The following is a 22803-nucleotide window of genomic DNA, read 5'->3' on the forward strand; positions in this document are numbered from 1 at the left end:
TTTTCCTTCCTTCTCCCCCCCCCCACCTCCTATCAGTCTGAAGAAGGGTTTCGGCCCGAAACGTCACCTATTTCCTTCGCTCCATAGATGCTGCTGCACCCGCTGAGTTTCTCCAGCATTTTTGAGTACCTTCGATTTTCCAGCATCTGCAGTTCCTTCTTGAACACATCTATTTATTGTGTTGGTGGAGACAAAACTGATTCTACTACCAGATTAGAATTATTTGACAACTATTTGCTGACAAGCGGATATTCAGAGAGAGACAGAAGCAACTGCAGATGCTTTATACTTTAGACTGAGTCCACACCAACCATCATTCACCCATCCACTAGTTCTCTGTCCTACACACTAGGGGCAATTTACAGATTCAATTAGACTTTAGAGACACAGAGCAGAAACAGGCCCTTCGGCCAACTGAGTCCGCACCGACCAGCAATCACCCCACACACTGGCACTATCCTAAACAGTAGGGACAATTTACAATTTTTACTGAAGCCAATTAACCTACAAAACTGTAGGTCTTTGGAGCGTGGGAGGAAACTGAGGCACTCAGAGAAAATCTATGTGGTCACAGGGAACATGTATATACAGACAGCACCCGTAGTCAGGGTTGAACCCGTGTCTCTGGCTCTGTAAGGCAGCAACTCTACCACTGTGCCCCTGTGCTACCCCATGCTGGTTTACAAAGAAAAACACAAAGTGCTGGAGTAACTCAGCGGGTCAGACAGTATCTATGGAGAACATAGAAATGTGATGTTTTGCGTGGGTCACTTCTTCAGACTTTGATACTTTTCTTTAGGGATGGATTTCAATGAAGCAACCCAAACCCAGGCCCAGGAAGGGAAAAGATACCTGCACTGGTGGTGGGAGGAAGGATTGGGATGTGAATAAGGCCAGAGTCCGGGGAGATCTTGGAAGTTTGGTAGACAGGAGAATGTTGAACTGGGAGGGAGAAGCAAGGCAACAAATTAATTTAAGCATAAGTATAAATTGGTGCCAATTGAGTCAAATTAGGCAGTGAAGATCCTGACTCAGTGATCTGGACATTGAAAATGTATTCAAGCTAAAACCCCTGTCCCACGGTACGAGTTCATTCCAAGAGCTCTCCCGAGTTTAAAAAAAATCAAACTCGTGGTAAGCACGGAAAATAAACGTAGCGGGTACGTCGGAGCTCGGGGACGTCTCTTAGCGCTAACGGCAGGCGCTCGGGAAGACTCGCTAACGGCAGGTAAGCACGGGGAGACTCGTGAAGATTTTTCAAGATGATGAAAAATGTCCACGAGAGTCCCGAATACCGACGAATGGCCATTACCGTAAATCTCCGAGTTCGAATCAGGGCAAACTCGGGAGAACTCTTGAATGAACTCGTACCGTGGGACAGGGGTTTAAATATACATTAAGATGTTAAACCAAAATAGTTTAAAGTGGATAGTCCAATTTGCTTCAGTTTAGTTTAGTTTAGTTTATTGTCACGTGTACCGAGGTACAGTGAAAAACTTTTGTTACGTGCTAACCAGTCAGTGGAAAGACAATACATGATTACAATCGAACCATCCACAGTGTACAGATACATGATAAGGGAATAAAAAAATGTTTAGTGCAAGATAATGACCAGTAACGTCAGATCAACGATAGTCCAAGGGTCTCCAATGAGGTAGATAGTAGTTCAGGACTGCTCTCTGGTTGTAATGGGAATGGGAACTGCAATGGGGAACATTAAGCAGAACTGTTAAGTCACTGTTTCTTTCAAAATAAATGACTGACAACTCCAGCGGAACAAGCGGGAAGTTGTTAGCTGCAGGTGTGACGTACCAAGGGTGGTTTATCACACAAAGAACAAAGACTATCAACTTTAAAAATTCACCTATTTCATATGAGGAGGAAGCAAAATTTGCAACAAGGTCTGTTTAAGAAGACAGAGCTATTTCCCTGCGGCAATACAGCGAGTGCAAGACAGTGGCATGTAAATTGTGTACATACCTGTAAATCTATCAGCATTATCAGTGATGTAACAAGCCTGATTGACAGAGGAAATTACACCAATTATCTCCATTCTTCTGCCTGCGGTTGTGTGCAGTTATATAAAGTAATTCAAATGCAACTGATTTGAAATAAATCACCTTCAAGAGGGCCCATCCTCAGCCCTGCAGACAAATATCAAAAGATTTAGTTTCTGGACCTGGATCTGGCACTTGCCAACTTCTGAGTTAGAGGCTAGACAAACTAGTGGGAGAACTGGGAAGGGGAAGGGGATGGAGAGAGAGGAAAAGCAAGGGCTATCGGAAGTTAGAGAAGTCAATGTTCATACCGCTGGGGTGTAAGCTATCCAAGCGAAATATGGGGAAAAGGCAGGAGAATGGGGTTAGGAGGGAGAGATAGATCAGCCGTGATTGAATGGCGGAGTAGTCTTGATGGGCTGAATGGCCTAATTCTGCTCCTATCATCTGAACTTATAAACCTATGTATGAATAGTAAACACAAACAACTACAGTGGATGGTTAATACACAAAAGTACACAAAGTGCTGGAGTAAGGCAGCGGGTCAGGCAGCATCTCTGGAGAACATGGATAGGTATGGCCTGGGGACAAGACCCTTCTTCAGACACTCAATCTGGAACTGGCCAAGGGAGAGACGAGGATCGGCGGAGTCATTGGTGGCGGCTGGAATGTAGGTAAGGAGCGGTGGTGGTGGTGGGGATGATAGTGGTGATAGTGGTGGTATTGGCGGTGGTGGCTGCAGTGGGTGTGGAGCAGGATAGACCAGCAAGGTCTGGCATCGACAGTCCAGCCTGGCAGTGAAACATAGAAACATAGAAAATAGGTGCAGGAGTAGAGGCCATTCGGCCCTTCGAGCCTGCACCGCCATTCAATATGATCATGGCTGATCATCCAACTCAGAATCCCGTACCTGCCTTCTCTCCATACCTCCTGATCCCTTTAGCCACAAGGGTCGCATAAAACTCCCTCTTAAATATAGCCAATGAACTGGCCTCAACTACCTTCTGTGGCAGAGAATTCCAGAGATTCACCACTCTCTGTGTGAAAAATGTTTTTCTCATCTCGGTCCTAAAATATTTCCCCCTTATCCTTAAACTGTGACCCCTTGTTCTGGACTTCCCCAACATCGGGAACAATCTTCCTGCATCTAGCCTGTCCAACTGAAGGTCAGTAAGTCAGTCCGCAATAACCAAAGTCTGTTATTAGAGAAGTCCGTAACAGCGAGGGTTTACTGTACTGTGAAATTATTTTTTAAATACGTTTTTGGGGATTGCAACTATTTACGGAAATAATTACAAGTAAGTTAACTTCTGGGAGGTTCCTCATTTCTGCCACTCAAAGTAAATGACCAAATTCTCAGACTGACATTAGCCAGACTTCTTCTTGCGTATGGCGTGCACAGCCTAAAGTTGTAGATCGAGGGGAGACATCCAGTTCAGGACAGCATCAGTCACTGACATTAGCCAGTGTAACAATGAATACCACTGCCATCATGTTACAGTTCCCTCAGACTGGCAGAGCACACAGCACTGCCATCTTTTGGTTAAATTTGTTATTACAAGACAAACACAGGTAGGGTAATTCTTTTAGGAAGCCACAAAATGCTGGAGTAACTCAGTGGGTCAGGTAGGATGTGTAGGAAGGAACTGCAGATGCTGGTTTAAACCGAAGGTAGACATAAAAAGCTGGAGTAACTCAGTGGGTCAGACAGCATCTCTGCAGGAAAGGAATAGGTGACATTTCAGGTCGAGACGCTTCTGAAGAATTCCTATTCCTTTTCTCCAGAGATGAAGAAATTGATCCATGTTCTCCAGAGATGCTACCTGATCTGCTGTTACTCCAGCACTTTGTGATTCTTTGTGCTTTTTTTAAATGTAAACCAGCACCTGCAGTTCATTGTTTCTTCATAATTGGGAAATTAATTGTTTCATGTTTGGAATTGACAGTTAATTAGACAAGAGTGCTGAGGAAATGCCAGCCTTTAAAGAGTAGGCCAACAGAACACTCCTTACTTACATTTGTACATTGAATCACTGGATCTTGACAGCAAGGAGACTGTGTGGATCTGAGTCGAGAGATCCACATTTGTTCACAGCTATCAGGGCTTCTCACAATCTTTACACTTCAAGAGAAGCTGAAGAGATACTTCAGATCTGATCAATTACCAGCTTCATTGGAGTAAAACAAAACCAAAGCCACGTGGCAACTCAAAAACGCCATCAACTGCATTAAGAAGGAAACATCTTTCAGCTCATAATGAAGGCGTTTGTCCCAGAAACTGTCAAACAACTTGGAGAAATGGTTTGTGGAATGGAATCTTAAGCTTTTTGATTATCCCATGAGTAGATTTTAAATCTACAAGGGCCAGACTGAAATGCCACAGGTTTTTCCATTAACATCTACTGTGTTGGTGATTAACAAGATTGTTCTTGATACCATGGATTTTCATTTTATAAAGGACTTGCAATATATGACTGCACATAGTCTTTTACCCAGAGTAGGGGAATGAAGAACCAGGGGACTTAGCTTTAAGGTGTGAGATGAAAGATTTAATAGGAACCTGAGGGCCAACATTTTCACACGGAGGGTGGTGGGTGTATGGAACGAGCTGCCGGAGGAGGTAGTTGAGGCAGGTACTATGACAACATTGAAAAGTACATGGATAGGAAAGGTTTAGAGGGATATGGGCTAAACGCAGGCAAGTTGGACTAATGTAGATGGGGCATCTTGGTCAGCATGGGGAGGCTGGGTCAAAGGGCCTATTTCCATGGTGTATGACTGTGATTCTATATTAGTCTCTGTTAAAGCACCACCACCAATATTCGTCTCCTCCTGAAAACACCTGTAAGCTCCACCATGGATCTTAACTCCTTCATCAACATTCATCCTCATTTTTCGCACACTACCATAATAACTGGAATGATTAATATTTTGTCAAAGTGTACATTTTATTTATTTTTTTGCTGATATGAAATTGAAACATTTTTTTTCCAGAACACATCAAGTTTGCTCTACATGTTGTAATATTTTTTTTATTTTCAGTTCAGTTTTTCTTCAGGTTTTAGACACAAAACCACGGACGAGGGAATCAGCACTATTTCTGAGACATTGCCACTAAGCCCTCTAATTTCAAGAATTGTAATTTAAAGCACTATAATTATATATTTTTCAGTGAAACATAATGCATGAAACAAGTGTTTATATAACAGATATATTATGTTCTCTCATAACTCTACACTCTTTTCTGATCATTTAAAATGTCACTGTGCTCAGCAATGAATTAGATCCTGTACATTAACGAAGGCATTAGCCACATAACCAATTGCCAGTCTAGTCCCATTCCCTTAAATACACAGTATATTTTTTAATACAACATTTACATGGACATTAATAAAATTCTATTCATACAAGGTATTCTGGCATGATAAGAATGAAAAGATTTACAGCCACAACAATCCATTGTAATAGTCATCATTCACATACAGACTTCAGTACAATCATGACAACTTCCTTCCTCTTTCTCTGGAAAATAAAATTACTTTCAGAATTGGCAATTGTCAGGCTGGGTGCCCATATCAGATAAAATTTAAACTATGTTGTTGCATGTAACGTATTTCTCCTCTGAATGGTGTAAACATATACTAGGATGTGCACAATAGGATGCAGAATTATATTTTATTTTATAATTTATATTACAATGAAAATAAAGTCTCATTTTCATGTTGTCTTTTGAGAAATAGATTTTCTTTGCAATTGTGTACTGTGAGATTGCAGGAGGGGGGGAGGGGGGTTAAAACCTTTGACTGGCTGGTGTCATGGGTGGGTATAAGAACATTTCAACTTCTTACTAACAGTGCATGGTGACATCCCCTGAGTGTTCCGTCTCCATCTCCCGGGCACTGAAGATTTCTCCAGACAAGGAAAAAAAATAATCTCTTTTTTTTTTTTATAATTTCTCTATTCAATAGCAGTTTACATGTTGTTTTGGCTCAACTACCTATTCCCTTCGAATCGGCTCATTCCAACGTACAATGGAAAGAGGTTTCATCTGTCGACGGAATGACTTATAAACACAAGATTCTGACCTCCTGGCGGCAGAAATGCATTCCCTGGGAAGAATGAAAGGTTTTGCCAAGTGTGGAATCTCGATCTACCATCCCCATATAGGATGCATAAATACCTAGTCTGAAAGCATTGCTGGTTGATATGGCATTTTTTAAATTAGGTATTATAAAATTCTGGAAAAAATACAGGAAGCAAATTAAGTGTCAGGTTGAAAGGCCAAGTATTTTTTTTCATAAGAAAAATGATTCAGCAAGTCTAAAATAAAAAGTTTTAAAAAGAAACCATTGATCCCGGACAACAAAATAGTGTTTCAATTGCTGACAACCACTACCAAACCAACACAGATTTATCCATTGCCACAATTAATGGAAGCAGATTTTCTTGCAGTTACATGTGGAGATCCTGTTGATGTAATATATGTACAGCCGCAGCCCCACTAATGAAGTGTTCAAATGTCATAGGACAGTACTTTCGGACTCCTCATCGGAATCTGCTCTCACTATAAAGTCTGCAACAGAGTTTGTGCACATTTGGTCTGAAGGCTCAGTGTAGAGCAAGTCATACACCTCTCCTGATTGTACAAAAGAGGGATCAGGATTGCCCGTATCTGCAAGCAGTGAAAAGAAATGATTCATTAGTTGATACAATATATTCGTGGCTTTTCACACATATTAAAAGACATTCCATTAAACATCCTTGTTAGTGCCAATAGCTTGTGACAAATAATAGGGATGTCACAATATGGTAATCTGAAAATCTCTGTATTGGGAGCATAGTGATTTGAGGACTTTGACCCAAAGACAGCCATTTCTGTTCCTTTCTACCCCAGAGCTGAGAACATTTGAAGATACGTATCATTTTATTCTTCTCTGTCAGTTTACTGTGCATTTCCCAGCTACACATAATCCTATATTATTGTAACATATATATATATGGTATATTTGTACTGTGTATATTTGTACATAATTGTATACACAAATAAATCAGCAAAGAAGATTTTCAAGTTAATTATTACTTAAGTGACGATTTAAATAAACCAAATTAAATGAATTCATATGGCACGACCACCGTTTTGCTATCACCAATTTCCATTGAAATCTTGCTTCTAATGCAGGTCAAAAAGTGAAACTTAATTATCTTTTCACGCTAGCATTCTATAAGAAATTTGCCACATTTCTGGAATAGTTGAGCCTTAGACCACTGAAGAGGTTCATTGGCTCATTTTAACTCAGTTAAGGATAGAAACATAGAAATTAGGTGCAGGAGTAGGCCATTCGGCCCTTGGAGCCTGCACCGCCATTCAATATGATCATGGCTGATCATCCAACTCAGTATCCCGTACCTGCCTTCTCTCCATACCCTCTGATCCCCTTAGCCACAAGGGCCACATCTAACTCCCTCTTAAATATAGCCAATGAACTGGCCTCGACTACCCTCTGTGGCAGGGAGTTCCAGAGATTCACCACTCTCTGTGTGAAAAAAGTTCTTCTCATCTCGGTTTTAAAAGATTTCCCCCTTATCCTTAAGCTGTGACCCCTTGTCCTGGACTTCCCCAACATCGGGAGCAATCTTCCTGCATCTAGCCTGTCCAACCCCTTAAGAATTTTGTAAGTTTCTATAAGATCCCCTCTCAATCTCCTAAATTCTAGAGAGTATAAACCAAGTCTATCCAGTCTTCCTTCATAAGACAGTCCTGACATCCCAGGAATCAGTCTGGTGAACCTTCTCTGCACTCCCTCTATGGCAATAATGTCCTTCCTCAGATTTGGAGACCAAAACTGTACGCAATACTCCAGGTGTGGTCTCACCAAGACCCTGTACAACTGCAGTAGAACCTCCCTGCTCCTATACTCAAATCCTTTTGCTATGAAAGCTAACATACCATTCGCTTTCTTCACTGCCTGCTGCACCTGCATGCCCACTTTCAATGACTGGTGTACCATGACACCCAGGTCTCGCTGCATCTCCCCTTTTCCTAGTCGGCCACCATTTAGATAATAGTCTGCTTTCCTGTTTTTGCCACCAAAATGGATAACCTCACATTTATCCACATTATACTGCATCTGCCAAACATTTGCCCACTCACCCAGCCTATCCAAGTCACCTTGCAGTCTCCTAGCATCCTCCTCACAGCTAACACTGCCCCCCAGCTTAGTGTCATCCGCAACTTGGAGATATTGCCTTCAATTCCCTCATCCAGATCATTAATATATATTGTAAATAGCTGGGGTCCCAGCACTGAGCCTTGCGGTACCCCACTAGTCACTGCCTGCCATTGTGAAAAGGACCCGTTTACTCCTACTCTTTGCTTCCTGTTTGCCAGCCAGTTCTCTATCCACATCAATACTGAACCCCCAATGCCATGTGCTTTAAGTTTGCAAACTAATCTCTTATGTGGGACCTTGTCGAAAGCCTTCTGGAAGTCCAGATACACCACATCCACTGGTTCTCCCCTATCCACGCTACTAGTTACATCCTCGAAAAATTCTATAAGATTCGTCAGACATGATTTACCTTTTGTAAATCCATGCTGACTTTGTCCAATGATTTCACCACTTTCCAAATGTGCTGCTATCCCATCTTTAATAACTGACTCTAGCAGTTTCCCCACTATCGATGTTAGACTAACTGGTCTGTAATTCCCCGTTTTCTCTCTCCCTCCCTTCTTAAAAAGTGGGGTTACGTTTGCTACCCGCCAATCCTCAGGAACTACTCCAGAATCTAAAGAGTTTTGAAAGATTATTACTAATGCATCCACTATTTCTGGAGCTACTTCCTTAAGTACTCTGGGATGCAGCCTATCTGGCCCTGGGGATTTATCGGCCTTTAATCCATTCAATTTACCCAACACCACTTCCCGGCTAACCTGGATTTCACTCAATTCCTCCAACTCCTTTGACCCGCGGTCCCCTGCTATTTCCGGCAGATTATTTATGTCTTCCTTAGTGAAGACGGAACCAAAGTAGTTATTCAATTGGTCCGCCATATCCTTGTTCCCCATGATCAACTCACCTGTTTCTGACTGCAAGGGACCTACATTTGTTTTAACTAATCTCTTTCTTTTCACATATCTATAAAATCTTTTGCAGTCAGTTTTTATGTTCCCTGCCAGTTTTCTTTCATAATCTATTTTTCCTTTCCTAATTAAGCCCTTTGTCCTCCTCTGCTGGTCTCTGAATTTCTCCCAGTCCTCCGGTATGCTGCTTTTTCTGGCTAATTTGTACGCATCATCCTTCGCTTTGATACTATCCCTGATTTCCCTTGTTATCCACGGATGCACTTACTTCCCTGATTTATTCTTTGATGAAGGAGTTGTTTAATTCATTCCAGTCACCCACTTCTCTCTCATTGCATTGTGCGATTGAATTCACGACCACTTCCCATCCTAACACTTACTGACAACCCTGCATTAAAAATGACTTATCTTGCCATTCACCTTGAATCTGATCCAAACATTCCTGCCAATGGAAACAATATCCTTCTATTCACTTGAAACCTTTCATGGTTTCAACACATATATCAGATCTTCTCCCAACCTTCTCTCCTCTAAGGCCTGTCCTAGCTTCTACAGTCATATGTGATACCCAAAGTACTGGAGTAACTCAGGGGGTCAGGACCCTTCTACAGAAGAAGTGTCACAGCACAAAACGCTGGTGTGCATTACCTCCAGAAATACTGCCCCCAAATCCCATTCTCCTGCCTTCTCCCCATAACCCCTGACACCCATACTAATCAAGAATCTATCAATCTCTGCCTAATAAATATCCAATGATTCTTCAACAGCCGTCTGTGGCAATGAATTCCACAGTTTCATCACCCTCTGATTAAAGAAATTCCTCATCTCCTTTCTAAAGGTACGTCCTTTTATTCGAAGGCTGTGCTCTCTGGTCCTAGACTCTTCCACATTTATCTCACTTACTTTAAGTCAGTGCCCTTGAACCCTTGAAACATAAACCAGAACCAATGAATTAAAAGACACTTACATCTACAACATCAATAAATATTTGATTTAGCAAGACCTGTGGTGTAACCTTTGTTGAGCACATTAAAATGTAATTCCTTATCCAACTACTCCATAGAAATGCCTCTTAAGTTTATCAACTACTCAATCGATGTCTAGATCAAGCCAGACTTTGCACAGTAAAGAAGAGTGAAATGAAGAAGAAAATGATAGACACAAAATATCCCTCTTGTGCATAAATCATTTAGCATTGTCAAAGAATTTTCAGCATGGAGACAGGCCCTTCGGCCCAGCGTGTCCATACCGACCTATCTACCCATCTACACTAATCCCATCTGCCCATATTAGGACCATATCCTTCTATGACTCATCCATTTAAGTGCCTGTATAAAGTTTAAGTTCATATGTAAGTTTTGAATAGAATATTCATTAAAGGCCAAAAACCTCAACACAAGACGCGCTTGTACCAAACATGTAATTCAAGTACACATGATCTGGTGAGATACGATATGCCTGAGAGACCTGAACAAAATGCAGTGTTGGCACAGTCTGTACTTGAACATAAGCCGAGGCTTCCATTTCTATACTGGCCGCTCACTTATATTAAAAGCTGATTCATGTATAAATGAAACTCGGAATACAGCGTGCAACTGCCACCTTAAATCTAAGTCGTGGCATTAAAGCTCACATTTTATTTTTATAACATTACTTGCAGGGTAGATTTAATAAATCCTTACACCTATTTCCTGCAGAATCATACGTGGGTTTAAATTTCACTCAGGGGAAAATGTGAGTTCTATTCATCTCAAACTCGGCTCAAATCAGCGCAAGTGCACAATGCAACAACAGCTAAACTTGGTAGTGTGTGATAATATCCACACACTGTAATATCATGACATCCCTTGTAAATTAAAATAATGGAATGGAACAGGGCAAAATTATTTCATACAGATAAAACAAGGGTTACATTTAATTGTTCAGCCATAGGATCAAAAGGATTCATTCGGGTACATTGCGTGGTGGAAGGAGGGGGAAAATAAGAACACTTAAGAGGCGCAGGGATCGCTGGTTATACGCTTGTGAATTCTGTGACAACATCAAGCCATGCAATTCTGCTTCAGACTCATGCAAAGGCTGGTTCAGATGAGTTAGTTGTGACATACAAGTGGCAACTGAAGGAGTTGCAGAGTTAGCTGAAGTGCCAGAGGGGAGGTTGGTTCTAGGGCTTACCCTAAATTCCCCCTCACACTTAGCCAATATAGACTCATTCTTGTCAAACAGCTGCAAGAATACAACACAGGCATCCAAAAGGAAAAGAAGACATTAATAGAAAAATTGTTCAGAATTTTGAAAACAATAACGAGAGGAATTCCACTGAAAAGTAAAAATTATGTCAATAACAACAAGCTGAAATGTAAAACACGCAATAAACCAACATCCTATTTAGATAGGAAACATATAAACTAGTAAAATTAAAATGACATTATGAAATGCAATAACTCCAAGAAAAAGTATATTATACGTAAACACCTACATTTAATGTTTTTAGCTATTAAAAGATACATATTTCTAAATTATACTTTGATATTAAAGGCTGTATGCAAATGTTTCTGAGCTGTGTGAATCATTCAACTGATGGCGTAGCTGGTAGAGCCACTGCCTCACAGCGCCAGAGACTCTGGTTCGATCCTGACTTCGGGTTCTGCCTGTTTGGAGTTTGCACGTTCACATGGGTTCTCCGGTTTCCTCCTACATTTCAAAGACGTGCGGGTTTGTAGGTTAATTGGACTCCGTAAATTGTCCCTAGTGTGTAGGGAATGGGGAAGTGGGATAACATTGAGCTAGTGTGAACCGATGATCGATAGTTGGGTCAAAGTTATCACAAACGCTGGCAATACTTCCACATATCTAACTTGTTTTGATGGGTGCAAGTGAGCAAATTAATTTTCAAAAGAATTAAATACATTTTTCAAATGTTATATTTAGGTGAGGCTTTGTATTACTTCTGTGAAATAATGCAACCTATCTGCTTAGTTTGTTTGGCAGCAAAATTGACAATATCATCCCAAGCTTAAAACAAACCTAGTTATAAAATGGTCACATTTCCAATGTGTAATTTAGTGTAGAGATACAGCATGAAAATAGGCCCATTGGACCAGAGTCCACACGGACCATCGATCACCTGCCCTCACTAGTTCCATGTTATCCCACATTTTCATTCACTCCCTACACACAAGGGGCAATGTACAGAGGCCAATTGATCAAAAAACCCACATGTCTGTGGGACGTGGGAGGAAAGGGGAGCACCCGGAGGAAAACCCACACAGTGACAGAGAGAACATGCTAACTCCACACAGACAGGACCAAAGGACAGGATCACACCTGGGTCTCTGGTGCTGTGAGGCATCAACTCTACCAGTAGTGCTGCTGTGCCACACAATGTTGTCAGGACATCCAGGAATGGACAGCATTTTGTTGTACTCTGCGTTGGAATGAGTTTCACTTTCATAGTACCAGCTTGTGGATATATGTGAAGGAATTTCTGACCCTTTGTACCAAATCACACGCATTATTATTTTAACTAAATCAGGCAGGGGCGGCACAGTGGGGGGTTCAATCCTGTCTATGGATGCTGTCTGTACGGAGTTTGCACGTTCTTCCTGTTACCATGTGGGTTTTACCGGGGCTCCGGCTTCCTCCCTCACTCCACTCACAAAGAGTAAATTGTCCCTAGTGTGTGTGGTGCTAGTGTATGGGGTGATCGCTAGTCGGTGTGGACTCGGTGGTCCGAAGAACCTTTTACCACTCTGTGTCTCTAAAGTCTAATACGTTGTGTGGTCACAACCTCCAGATTACCTGTACAGGAAATGAGGAAAATATATGAGCAAGATGCCTCCAGGAATGTGCAACTGTAAAATACATTTGATCAGCTCCAAACACAATTTGTATCTTGGCGAGTTTCTGCGTTTCACTAACATGATCATATACTGTGCAAGAAGTGGAAAGAAAAGTCGTCAATTAAAAACTTTTAAGGACTACAAACACATTTACATACAGCCTTTAAGATGATATTGAATCTAAAGCAACAGTTTGTTAATTATGATTATACATAAGACTTCAACAAAAATACAGTAAGGTGAGATCAGTGAATGAGTACATTATATGTTCAGCTTGAATGACTGTTCTTATACAAGGATGGTTATCAAAAACGCTGTCAATATTTCCACAGATCTAACTTGTTTACATTGGTGAAAGTGAGCAAACTGATTTTTAAAAGAGTGAAATAAATCTTTCAAATCTTTCTCTGGTGAGGCTTTATATTATTTGAGCGGAATAATGCAACCTCTCTGCTTAGTTTGTGGGGGCAACAGAGCTGGCAATATCGCCCCAAACACAGCTTAAAACAAACTTTCTTATGTATTGGGAAAATTAACAAGATGAATGTAACATTTACAAAGCTGGTGGAACTGTTTAGCTTCAGATGGACTCTAATTTATTGACTTCCCAGTACAGAGGATAGTCCTAGTAAAGATAAACCTTTATTTCCATTTATCGATTATATGGGCTACCCTTATTATTACGGACCTCTTTATAACGGATCATAGCAGATGGAGCATTCTCACAGTAATCAGACACCACTGTCTCTTTCAGGACATAGGCTTACACTGAGGGAGGCTATTAAAATTGACAAGCAATTGCTTCGATTGACACATGCAATGATACTCAATAACGACACCATCCCCCCCCCCCCCCCCCCCGCCCCCCCCCCCCCCCCCCCCCCCCCCCCGCCCAACCAATGACACCGTAGACACAAAATGCTGGAGTAACTCAGTGGGTCAGGCAGCATCTCTGAAGAAAGGGAACAGGTGATGTTTCGGATCAAGCCCCTTTTTCAGACTCAGACAGAAGAATGCTCTCGACCCGAAATGCCACCTACTTCTTTTCCCCAGAGATGTTAAATTACTCCCCCCCCCGCCCCACCAATGGACCATTATAACGAGGGTTATCTGTACTAACTAACTCCCAATATTTACAATTATAAGCTGCAGTCCAGTATAAAATGTGCATCTTGACCGATTGAGCACTGCGGTAAAATAATGTCATATCTTTCAGATTACTGACATTAAAGGATCATTTCTTAAACCATGAGAACTTCACTGTTTTAATTCATTTAAACCCATTGCAAGCCCCTTGAATAATCCCACTTTTTTCTTTGAGCTAAATGTTCCTCATCACAAAATAACTCTGGTTCAAATCATGCATTTGAATTCTTGTTTAAATGTTCTACAAAACAATATATTAACAACAGAACACTTGGAACTATGCTTTTGGAAATAAAAAAATCAGGATGTTTAAACCAACATCATACTGTACTCAAATTCTTATTTTTCTCCCAACCTTACACCAATTGGGAGGTGGCCATGAATGGAATATGTGGTTGGCAGATTTCTAGAGTCTTGGTAGAGTTTTAGTCAGTGACTGCAAAACTGATTGTAGGAACAGAGGTTGTGGAACGGACCCATGATGGATCTTGCACGGTGGGCTGTCTGAGAACATGGACGTGGTGATTTCAATGTTCTCAGGCCATATCCACCAGCAAATGTCACCAGTGATCTAATCACCAGATTAACCAGATCAATAGATGTATAAACTCCCGAGCATTAGGTAAAAAAGGCAAGTTGAGTTCAGTAAAAGAAAATGGAGAAAAATAATGATTAGTAGGGTGATCATATTTGAATTCCTTCAGGGCTGTAAGGGTTACGAGAAGAAGGCAGGAGAATGGGGCTGAGAGGGAAAATAGATCAGCCATGATTGACTCAATAGGTTGAAGGGCCTAATTCTGCTCCTATGTCTAATGAGCTTACGAATTCTCAGCCAACTAATTTATTTTAGAATAGAAGTATCCTGCAAGATTGTTCACTGATTGCACCCAACAAGTAGTTTGCCTTAAATGCCTTTGTTTCAGGTTTTGTAACTAATTGCAGTACATTTATTGGAACACTTTGCTCTAAGAATCAGAAGTTGACACAAATGAAGACTCTGATCAACACTGATGTCAGGATGCAATGAGTTGTGTATCCAGTCACAAAGTTTGCCAGTGTAGCAAATACAAAGTGTTGATGTTAGGGAAGGGAAGCCAATGATTTTACCCAGTCTGATTGCTTTAGTTTAGTTTAGAAAAACAGCATGGAAGCAGGTCCTTCAGCCCACAGAGTCCAAGGAGACCATTACTTCTCGTTCTCTGATAGACTAGTACACAAGTGCTATATTATCCTACTTTTGCACCCTGAATGCTCGGGGCAATTTGCAGAAGCCAATGAACCTACAATATCTGCATATCTTTGGAATGTGGGAGGAAACCGGAACTGCTGGAGAAAATCTATGCGGTCACAGGGAGAATGTCCAAACTCTTCACACACAGCACCCGTAGTCAGAATTCAGCCCGGTCTCTTGTGCAATGAGTCAGTAGCTCTCACGCTGTGCCATCCTAATTAATTGAGACTCTATTCATCTGCCAACACGATAAACCCTAATCAGCAATGGCCCATTTGTAGCCAACTGTAAACGTGATTTTTATGTTTCAAGAAGGTTTCCCTTCTCGGGGCAACTAAATCCAAGCAATATCACCACATTTTGTGATTGAATTTAAAAAAAAAATAATCTTTTGTATCTCTTTCACTTGAAAATAATGTCAACTTCTAAAAACTGAACTACCATAACTTTTTCAAGTACTTTTCCAAACAAGAATTCAAATTCATTTCACTGATCTTATAATTCCATATGAATATTTTATACAAGGATGAATTCATTGATTTAGAATTCAATGTGATGTTAACATGCATGGGGTTACTCTGTGGAGATTGCTAAATCAATGCCTGTACATACCTGTAGACATGCTTTCTCCAGCAGACAGGTTGTCTAAGATAGAATGGTCCAAGGGTTGAGGGCTGGAGCCAGTTAGGCCCGAAGTTGGAGGTTGTGGAGGTGGAAGTGTGGGTCGTTGCCTTGGCTTCAGTACGGGTCGAGATTTGGTTAAAGTGCTCGTTTGGGAAGGAGGGGAGGAGAGGGGGGGAGCGGCGGGGGGAGTCTGGCTTGGCGGCAAGGTGTAAGCTTGGGGATAGTTTGCAGCGTATGGTGACGGGGTGCTGGGAGGGGTAGGGGACAGGCTCGCGGGAGAAGGCTGACTCGCCGTCTGCTCAAAGGAGATTTTGGGCGGCAGCGACACCACCTTCTTTGCAGCTGCAGAGAGAAGAAAATCAGACCCTGTTGGTGATAAAGACTTTAATTGAATAATGTATAATTTGAGAAAATACGTTTACATCCACATCAAACCAAATAGTCAGAGCCATGCAGCGTGGAAACAGGCCCATCAGTCTGAAGAAGGGTCTCGACCTGAAACATCACCCATTCCTTCTCTCCAGAGATGCTGCCTGTCCCGCTGAGTTACTCCAGCTTTTTGTGTCTGTCTCCCTTCAGCCTAACTTGCCCACGTAACATTCAAAATAAACTTTATTCAGAGAACTCTTGACCACAAGCTGATGGTTTAAGAACCATTCACGTACACGAGGCAAGCGCCTACCTTTGCGCAAGGTGTGGGGACTCTGTTCGCTCGACAGTTGACCCGTGGCGATGTTTTGCTGCAAGCTGCTGGAGGACGTCACATGGTCGGAAACAGGTCTCCCTTTCTGTCCGATCACGGGCGAGAGTTCTTTGCCCTTCATCGCACTGAGGAGGGAGAGTTGAGGATTACTTGTACACGGGCCCACATCATCACTCAGCCTCCACATGTCAAAATACACCAGACGCACACACAGATCTACCTGACTGGGTTTAACTAATTTATAAAACATGCAACACACACACACACACACATGGTAGCCTTACACAATATTTATTAATCCTCCATGTTACTCTCCCTCATCCTAATAGAGATGTTACGTTGCTTTAACTAGAGTACCCTTTGCATTGAGGCATGAATTTGGAATATTTACCTAGTCAGCCTGGTTCCTTTGTCTTTGCCACTGCCACAACCGACCCATGGGGTGGAGGCTGACATGGAAGGGTTGGATGGGGTAGAGTAAGGGTCGTGCTTGGTTAGGAGGAGAGGGGTTTTGACGTAGACAGGGGAGACATTAGTTTCGGATGCATGCGAGTCAGTGGAGGGGCCTGGTTTAGGGAGGTGGAGGGAGCATGGCTTGGGGTTAGAGTTGATGTCAAGTTGCTGCAGGGAGGGAGGGTGGGTGAGTAAGGTTGGGCTGTATTCCAGCCACCTCTGAGGCGAGGAGGCTTGGGGTACAACCTCTGGCCAAGCAGACGACTGAGCCTTATGATAGAAATGGTGGGCATGCTGGAGGCAAGGGTACGGGCAAGGTCTGTCATCTTCTGGGCAAGGGTAGGAGTAACAAGAATCCGACCAATTGGAAGAGAACTCATCAGTGCTGTAAACATCAAGAGCAACAATATTGGTCAGGGAAGAGGTACAAAAGAAAATAGGAAGGGGGAGAAAAACAAAAATCAACAGAGAAAAAAAAACATGATTTAGTAACTTGGACACGGTTTGACAGAAAACATCAGACATTTGCATTGAGCAACATAGCAGGGCCAGTAAGGTGAGTGGGTGACTACACAACACACAGTGGACACCAAGGACTCAACACTGCCATGCTGAACGTGAAACGTGTTGTAAAACTTTGCTAATCTTGTGCGTCAGCAGCTAAATTACAGAGTGCACATGCATTCTCTGCACTTCACATCAAAGCCACAGTGACACAGTTATGTTACCTCAAAACCCTTTTTAACCTAATTTTACTACAATGTGTGGTGGCATGGTGGCAGCGCCAAAGAACCCGGACCTGTCCGTGTGGAGTTTGCACGTTCTCCCTGCGACCGCGTGGGTTTTGTCCCGGTGCTCCGGATTCCTCTCGCATCCCAAAGATTTATGCGGGTTTGTAGGTTATTTTGTGTCTAGTGTGTAGCGAGTGGATGCAAATGTAGGATAACATAGAACTGATGTGAACGGGATAATCAATGGTTGGCACAGACTCGATGGGCCGAAGAGCCTGTTTCCATTCTGTATCTCTAAACTATAAACTAAGGACTTGAAAAAGAAATGAGACAAATATAAGCAATGGTATAAGCAAAGAGATTAAACAGAACAAATATATGTCTAGATTCATTCATGCTGCAGGGAAGAGAATCTGACTTGCATGTGCATCCAGCCAATATAGTTCCCTCGAATCACATTTCTGGTCGGCAATACTAAAATTGACTTCAGTAGAATGAATTTCAGGTGTAGAGTAGTATGTTCTCAGCTTAGAGACACAGCATGGAACTGGCCTTCCAGCGGGGCCGAGCGAGGTGGTCCAACCAGAGCAATGGGTGCCCAGTGGAGGGGGGTTGGCGAGAACAAAGGGGGAAGGCTGGGAGAGATGGGTGTGGGGGCCAGCTGCAGGCAGTACAAAGGACTGTAACTTTGTCCGCTCACTGTGCTGAGGTACCCTCGAGACATGTGACAATAAAGTTTCATTCATTTACCGAGTCCGTGCTGACAATTGATCATCCGTTTTGTGTTATCCCACTTCCTCGTCCATTCCCAACACACCGGGAACAATTCTACAGAGACCAACCAACACGCACGTCTTGGGATGTGGGAGGAATCTATGTGGTCACGGGGAACTAGGTGCAAGCTCCACACAGACAACACCCGAGGTCATGATTGGACCTGGATCTCCCGGCCGTTGGGCCCAACTAGCTGCACCATTGTTCTGATACAATCAACTGTTACATTTAGCGTTAATGACCAGGGATGAATTTCACAGCAAACACTGCCGGTTCAGTACGCACCCCACACGGCTTCTCAACCATTCACTTGCAGAGGTAGTACCCACCATCAGCTTTTGAGGACAGCAGGGATGTTTGATACTGAAGACAGACACAAAGTGCTGGAGTAACTCAGCAGGTCAGGCAGCATCTGTGGAGGAAAAGTTTGGGCGACGTTTTGAGTCAGAACCCATCTTCAGAACCAACCCGGGTTCTGACCTGAAACGTCACCCATCCTTTTTCTCCACAGATGCTGCTTGACCCAGTGAGTAACTCCAGCACTTTGTGTCTATCTTCAGTATAAACCAGGATCTGCAGTACCTTCCTACATGTTCAATAAATGGGGATAATGTTTACCTTGGATAAGAGTGCAGTGGTGCTGATATTATGTCAGGATAGTTTATACATCTTACCCAATGTAATGGGTTGTAAAGGCGAGTAATGGCCAGATGATTTAATATTCCTGAATTTACATTGATATCCAGAGTGAAATCACCCATGTAGACACACACCCATCACCATATGATAAAAACAAACGGCGAAAGTGGAAACAGCGTTATTGGTCATCTTTTTAAATTGAATGTCAATTCCTTCATTAATTATCAGCTTAGATTGGTAATATATAGTGCCAACATAGCATAGGACAAATTTAGGAAGTCAATCAACCTTCTAACATAATTCTTGATGGCAACTCAAGAGTTCAGAACTCCTGTATCTGATTCTTTGTTGTTGTGCTGTTTGCAAACGGTCACCGCAGAAAGGCAGCATTTTTTAAGCATATTTTAACATCAGCAGTGAACACGATTGCCCATTAGGTATCTGACTTTCATTCATAAAATTACTTGAAGTTTGACTTATGCAATCACAGTAATGGGACGAGGCTCTGATCATGAAGTAGAATAGGCACTGCAATGCATGCAATATCTACTCAGTGAGTTATACATACCCAAAGAGACTAGATGGAGATAACTGGTCCACAGTGGCTTTCCCACTCTCTGCTGTGGGTGTCTAAATATATCTATCATTATTTTTATCTTCAGATTTTTTTTAAAGCTTATCAGGTTGAGAAAAGTCAAAGAAACAAATATAATGATTATGTAATAATGACGCATCCAAGTGCAAACATGATTGAGTGATGTTTATAGTTTCAGGAGTCGCGGATAATTGGTTGGGCTTATAGGGCTTGATATTACAATCCCTACTATAATTGGCACCTTCTTACTATCTTGAGTAGGGGTAAAAACTTCACTGTGGTCATCAGGTGGGCACCCTCCTTCCTTAGTGTTTCGTTGATAGGCCCATGACACCTCCAGAGGGCTCAACAGCAACACCTGGTGTCCCAGGTGCGCTCCCCTCCGTTTTACCCCTCTTGCTGGTCATTTTGCAGCCCTTCCCCTTCAGCCACAGCCAGTTGCTGCTTCGCTCGGCAGCCTCTGACAGCTGTCTGGTTGTTGACATGGCTACAAACCCTCTACAACCAACCTCTACAGGGAGCACCTGTGTACACCAGCCACGTTGTTCTGCCTCGGCTGCTAAGTCTGAATACTTCAGACATTTGCGTTCACACGCTTCACCAACTGCAGCCTCCCAAGGCACAGTTAACTCCACGATGTACAGGGGCTTCTGTGAGGTTGACCACAAGATCAGGTCCGGCCTGAGATTAGTTGTGATGATCTCTGGTGGAAACATGAGCTTCTGGTGTGTATAGTTTCAGGAGTCGCAAATAAGCCGTGCGGATAATTGAAAGTTAATTTAGAAGTTGTTTTTAATAAAGGAAACACTAATGTTTTTGTATTATTTCGGGAAAATTACTGAAGAATTTGAAGAACCTGTCAGATGGATCTTAAATACTCTGCTCCAAACATATGTGCTTCCAGTTCAGTAAAACATGGTCATTTGGTGAAATTAACATTATTGTGTTGGTTAATAAAGCCATAGGTGATAGGAGTAGAATTAGGCCATTCGGCCCATCGTCTACTCTGCCATTCAGTCATGGCTGATGTATCTCTTCCTTCTAACCATATTCTCCTGCCTTCTCCCCATAACCTCTGACACCTGTATTAATGATATTTGCTGGTAGTTTTGTCTCACAGCTTCAACTATAATAATAGAAACAAACTTTTCTGATTTAAAGTTAAGTTGTTTTGTCAGTTAAGCCACTTAGATATATCCTACCCTCGGACAAAGCTATATTGGAGAAATCCATGATTGCCTCAGAGAGCGTGTTTGACTGTTTGGGTACAATTCAATTCTGAATGAAAGAAAGTAATTTTACATTCCTTCATTGACACTTCGAGTAGAACGTTACTAGTAAAACTACAAAAGTGCCCTTTGTATAATCTCAAAATAAAGTGCCACAAAGCAGCCTAAATACAAAAGCAACCAACAACCATATAATAACCATATAACAATTTACAGCACGGAAACAGGCCATCTCGACCCTTCTAGTCCGTGTCGAACACGTATTCTCCCCTAGTCCCATATACCTGCGCTCAGACCATAACCCTCCATTCCTTTCCCGTCCATATAACTATCCAATTTATTTTTAAATGATACCAACGAACCTGCCTCCACCACCTTCCACTGGAAGCTCATTCCACACAGCCACCACTCTCTGAGTAAAGAAGTCCCCCCTCATGTTACCCCTAAACTTCTGTCCCTTAATTCTCAAGTCATGTCCCCTTGTTTGAATCTTCCCTACTCTCAGTGGGAAAAGATTATCCACATCAACTCTGTCTATCCCTCTCATCATTTTAAAGACCTCTATCAAGTCCCCCCTTAACCTTCTGCGCTCCAAAGAATAAAGCCCTAACTTGTTCAACCTTTCTCTGTAACTTAGTTGCTGAAACTCAGGCAACATTCTAGTAAATCTCCTCTGTACTCGCTCTATTTTGTTGACATCCTTCCTATAATTAGACGACCAAAATTGTACCCCATACTCCAGAATACTCCAACACTGGTTGTTGGGGAGCTATTATGCCCCTGGTGTGCAGTCTTGAATGCAACACTGGTTGTTGGGGAGCTATTATGCCCCTGGTGCGCAGTCTTGAATGCAAAAATCTAATTTAGTATCTGCAGTTCTTTTCAATTTTAAATCTAATTAGCCGCATAACTCTTGTGTTTATGCACACGGAGTGACCTCCGGTGGTAATAAGTCAGAACTGCAATGAAAAGCTCAGAATGGTCATTGTTATATTATGCCTTTGCGACTCTTTTAAAGATGATCTGATAATCTCTTGTCCAGGGGTATAATAGATTAAATAGTGACTGCATATCTTTGGCAGCTGAACCTGAATGGCAGCACACTTTTCCACTGGAGATGGGTTTTTTGGATTAGAGTAATGTGGACATTAGGAAGCTCGCAGTGAAGTATGCTTAGTTAAGTTTAGAGATACAGCATGGACACAGGCCCTTTGGCCCACCATGTCCACGCTGACGATCGAACACCCAATCAGACGAGTTCTACATGGAACTCTCTACTTGATCCACTCCCAACACATTCGGGGCAATTTACAGAGGCCAATTAACCTGCTATCCACACATCTTTGGGATATGAGAGGAAGACGGAGGACTCGAGGATACCCGCGTGGTCCCAGGGAGAACGTGCAAACTCCACGCACGGACAACACCTGAGATCAGGATCAAACACGGGTCTACGGTCATAAGGTCATAAATGAAGGAGCAGAATTAGTCTACTCCGCCATTCAATTGTGACTGATCTATCTCTCCCTCCTAACTCAATTCCCCTGCCTTCTCCCCAAACCTCTGACACCCGTACTAATCAAGAATCTGTCCATCTCTACCTTAAAAATATCCACTGACTTGGCCTCCACACCTTCTGTAGCAAAGAGTTCCACAGATCCACCACCCTCTGACTAAAGACCTCGGTGTTGTGAGGCAGTGGCACTACCCGCTGTGCCACTGTGCGCCCACCTGAAGAAGGGACCCGAACTGTCCATT

At 42.4% G+C, this 22803-nt stretch overlaps 1 protein-coding gene across 7 annotated transcripts in view; it reads right to left on the reverse strand.

The window, feature by feature from the left end:
- Positions 1 to 4926: 4926 nt before the first annotated feature.
- Positions 4927 to 22803, reverse strand: part of arhgap44 (Rho GTPase activating protein 44) — a 188205-nt gene continuing 170328 nt past the window's right edge. For 2 of the 7 annotated variants that reach the window (XM_033044037.1, XM_033044033.1), the window contains 4 exons: positions 17016 to 17462; positions 16604 to 16749; positions 15910 to 16287; positions 4927 to 6669 (listed from right to left, as the gene is read on the reverse strand). In XM_033044037.1, coding sequence (XP_032899928.1) covers positions 6518 to 6669; positions 15910 to 16287; positions 16604 to 16749; positions 17016 to 17462 — 1123 coding nt within the window. In that variant the 3' untranslated portion in view covers positions 4927 to 6517. Of the gene's footprint in view, positions 6670 to 11253; positions 11305 to 15909; positions 16288 to 16603; positions 16750 to 17015; positions 17463 to 22803 lie in introns of all 7 variants that reach the window. The other 5 variants (XM_033044040.1, XM_033044038.1, XM_033044036.1 and 2 more) reach the window with 4 other exon arrangements.

The sequence above is a fragment of the Amblyraja radiata genome, chromosome 26 (genome assembly GCF_010909765.2).
Source record: "Amblyraja radiata isolate CabotCenter1 chromosome 26, sAmbRad1.1.pri, whole genome shotgun sequence".
Classification (NCBI taxonomy): domain Eukaryota; kingdom Metazoa; phylum Chordata; class Chondrichthyes; order Rajiformes; family Rajidae; genus Amblyraja; species Amblyraja radiata.